Below are 3,733 nucleotides of genomic sequence, written 5' to 3'. Positions count from 1 at the left end.
CCACCGCCCCTGCCTGCAGGGGATGCCAGGGGTACAATGTCACCGCGCAGGGGTCCCACAGCCCCCGGCTGCCCCAGCACCTGATGCACGCAGGGACTCCTCCATCCCACGTGCTGGGGCTGAAAGCAGACGGCAGCAGGAAGGTTTGGCATCTTTAAATCCACCCCCGCCAGGGTTTTGTTTGCCTGCAGCAGGAACAGGGACCTTGCCCCCCCTGCATGCAGGCACCTGCAGGCTCTTGTTTTCTCAGCGCTTTATCTAGCAGCACTGCCCAGCTATCCATCAGGCTGATTGCAGATGGGCCAAACACAGCCAAGTTGACTAATCCAAGGCAAAAATCAGCCAAAACACCCCTTCAGGCAGTACAGCACAGGGGCATGCTGAGCTCCAGGGCTGCCCAGCCCGCTGCACCCCCCCAGCTTCCATCCACACCACGAGCTCCAGCCTGACATCAGACCCACAAAGCACAAGCCCTGAGCAAGCCTCATTTCCCCCCTTGGTGCAGAGGGCTCGCTCTGCACCCAAATGCTTCCCCCAGCCCTGAGCAGACCCAAGCACCCGCTCCTACCCCCCAGAGCAGGGCAGGGCAGCAATGTGCTCAGGGAGCAGAGCAAGTTCAGTGCCAGCAGGGACGGGATGTGCAGCCAAGTAGAGAAGAAAGGGTGGGGGAGGCATTCGCAGCACTGCTGCAGCTAAGCCTGATCTTGCTCACACACAGAACACACCCATCCTGGTGAGTCACTGGCATGGCCCTGCCATCCAGCGTTACCGGACCCTGCTGGAAATGCTGCGGTTGGACACTGCGCCGTGTCCCAGTCTGGCCCCACCAACATCCATAACACTCTTCTACCCTCCCACCCCAGCTGAAGAACAACCCGCAGGGTCTTAAAAGGCTGCTTGACTTTTATTAGTTGCCATTGTATGAGTACAAGGTAAATAAAACGTGTTACCGAGTCTGCGTGGAAAGGGCGTAGTTGCGTTAAGAAAGAGTAAAAAGGCTGGTGTGGGAATCGTCGGGGAGGGGGTTGCTGCACTTTTTTATCACAAAGCGACGCCTCTGCCTTGGAGCAGCCTGCCTACTCTACCGGGGGGGCGGGGGTTTTGGCCGGCCCCCCACGCGTGGGGGGACCAGCCGCTGACCCGCTCATGCCAAGGGCCCGGAGCTGGGCTCGCTGGCGTGGCGCCTCCGTCCTGCTCCTGGGGCCGGTACCAAGCCACATGCCATCGGTCCTGGCGTCACCCGCAGCGCTCCTGAGCTGCAAGACAGAGCACAGGAAGGGTCAGGCCGACCCCAAGGTGTTGCGTTGTCGCTCCGCATTTATTTCTGTAGCAAAGGAGATGGTGCCCTGGGTGTGAAGATGTCACCCATTGGGTCAGGATGCACCTGGGGGGACACAGCGGGGATGTCCCCCAGTGCCCACCGGCACTGCCCTGCATCATCTCGTCCAAGGAAAGCACTCACCTCTCCGGGGACTCCGACACGGTCGTCATGGCTGGGTGAGTCGTCTTCCCAAAGAAGAAACTGGCCCACCAGTGGCCAGGGTCGGACTTGGGCAGACCTGGGGGACAGCGCGTGCCAGGGAAAGTCCAGGTCAGTACAATCCGGGCAGCCCCGCTACCAACCCAGTCTCATCCCACCAGAGAGGCTGGGTGACCTCCAGTAGGATTTGCAGTGGAGGGGCCAGGAGCATAGTCCCCCCCATGGCCCCAAGCCGGGACTTACCCGGGGGGTGGGGGATGACCTCCCCAGAGTACTCCGAGCTGCCGCAGGAGCTGTTGCTGGATGTGGAGCTCAGGCGCCCTGTGGAGAAACCACGGCCATCAGAGCCACCACTGACCCTTGGTCACCCCATGAAAAGCAGAACACAGCTTTGGTGTGGCCATCCCTGGGGTGACACAGCTCAGTCTCATCACTGTCTCCCCCAGCTTTAGCCCCAAGTCAATAAAAACCACTAGGAAGGAAATACTGGCAAGATTACAAACTGGCCAAGAGCAGGTAGCAGAAAAGCCCCTGAACCCCTCTGTAGGAAAACACCTGCCACCCCAAGGACATTATTTAATGGCTTTGCATCTGTATGTGACACTTGGGAGGCCTTTGCAGATGACTTGAGGCCAAGAGAATGCAGATCCCTGCACTCAATCCATGCAGTTTTAGTCCAACTGCTACAAGCCTGTTGCTAGTTTCAGCTCAAGGGGGATACTTTAATTCCCTCTGGTTTAGGCAATGCATTAAACCAGCCAGTCTCTCCCCTGGAGATGTACCAGTAGCTGCCATTGTCCAGACTGGTTTTGCAGCTCATTTCCACAGCAATACTGGAAATTTGAAGCTGTCATCTCCCTTCACCTACAACCTTAATAACAAGTGAAGGAGACTCCAAGACCCATCTCCAGCTGGTACAACTGGGCAGGGGCTGTGGTGGCCCAAAGGAGGGGTCCAAGCAGCACAAGGGACTGCTGCTGGCTGCCCCCCTTTCTCAGCAAGGAGAAGCTCTCAGGGGGCTTCAGCTGAAAGCACAAACCTGAGCTCAGCATCACCTCTGCTGGAGCCATGTCCCCGCGGAGTGGTAGCTGTCATTGGGGGAAGGGGGGGGGAGTGGGAGCCACAGCACAGCCCCCACGCACCCCAGGGCCTGACCCGCACCCACCAGGAGAAAGCTGCAGGGGTTTAAATGGCACCAGTGTGATTTCTTAACAGGTTTGACGTGCGCCCCTTCACAGGGGCACCGCGCTGGGTACGGGGGCTGGTGCCCATAGTGCTACCGGTGCTACGTGGGGTTTGAATCCGCAGCTGTCGAGCTCTGGCTGAGGGCTACGTGCAAAGCCAAACTAATTCCCTGGAAAACGACTGTTTGCACAGAGCACGGGCCTGGCAAGTCCGCACAGCGCCTTCCCCGCACCCCACACAGGTGTTCTGCTTTCTTGCAGAAATCCCCTTCCACTCGCTGCAGCAACAGTTGGGGGTTATGAAAACTCAGGCAGGGATTGCGCAAGTTGAGAAGGAGCGTTTCGCTCGGGGCACATACCGAGGGTTTTTCGTGCAAGGGGTTCCCAGCCCCATCCTGTCCCCCCGCCACCCCCCAGCTGGGAGCAAACCTGCCTGCCCCACACCCTCATGCACTCCTGCAACCTCCGCTTCCAGCACGGGCAAGAAGAAAATGGCCCTTCCTGGCCCACGACGTGCCCAGTTCTGAACTGGAGAAGGATTTTTCTCCTCCTGGTACGAAGCACCTCCCTGCTAAGCTGCTGACTCTTCCCAGGCACCGTGTTCTGATCTCTTCTTGTTCAAGCAAGCTCCAAAAAGGCTCAGACAGCCAAAAGTGCCAACTGCCAGCAGAAGCCATGGTCCCTTGGGCCTGAAGGACACCGAGCCCCACCGCCACCCGGGGGGACAGCAAATGCAGCGACCCGGGCTGCCAGCCAGGCACCGGGGAGGACCCAGCGCCCCGGCACCCCCACCGCCCCGGTCCTCCCCAGCTCCTGATGAGGCTTTCCCCAGTCGACGCACCCATTTTTTTGGGTGTCCTGCTACAAAATGTCCTCCACACACTCGCGCCCCCGTGAACACAGAAATCCTTAACGGCGAAACTGAAGGACGGAGCCGTCTCCCGGAAGTTTCACCACGAAGGAGCTCGTTGCAGCCTTGCAGTTGGCCCTTTCCACAGGAACACCCCCCTCCCCCGCTTGCCCCCAAATTGCTACGGGCCGCCCCGTTCCCGTTCCCCCCTCCCCCCCA

General features: G+C 59.4%; 1 protein-coding gene across 1 annotated transcript; it reads right to left on the bottom strand.

The window, feature by feature from the left end:
* Positions 1 to 897: 897 nt before the first annotated feature.
* Positions 898 to 2,300, bottom strand: PPDPF (pancreatic progenitor cell differentiation and proliferation factor). The gene is made up of 4 exons (XM_035893062.1): positions 2,263 to 2,300; positions 1,724 to 1,839; positions 1,463 to 1,559; positions 898 to 1,256 (listed from the first exon to the last, which is right to left on the bottom strand). The coding sequence occupies exons 1-4, from the start codon at positions 2,298 to 2,300 to the stop codon at positions 1,145 to 1,147; spliced, it is 363 nt and encodes a 120-aa protein (XP_035748955.1). The 3' UTR covers positions 898 to 1,144.
* Between the last annotated feature and the right edge of the window lie 1,433 nt (positions 2,301 to 3,733).

This window comes from Egretta garzetta, unplaced genomic scaffold (genome assembly GCF_000687185.1).
Source record: "Egretta garzetta isolate BGI_Z169 unplaced genomic scaffold, ASM68718v1 scaffold84, whole genome shotgun sequence".
Classification (NCBI taxonomy): domain Eukaryota; kingdom Metazoa; phylum Chordata; class Aves; order Pelecaniformes; family Ardeidae; genus Egretta; species Egretta garzetta.
This window is presented reverse-complemented; position numbering and strand designations above follow the sequence as displayed.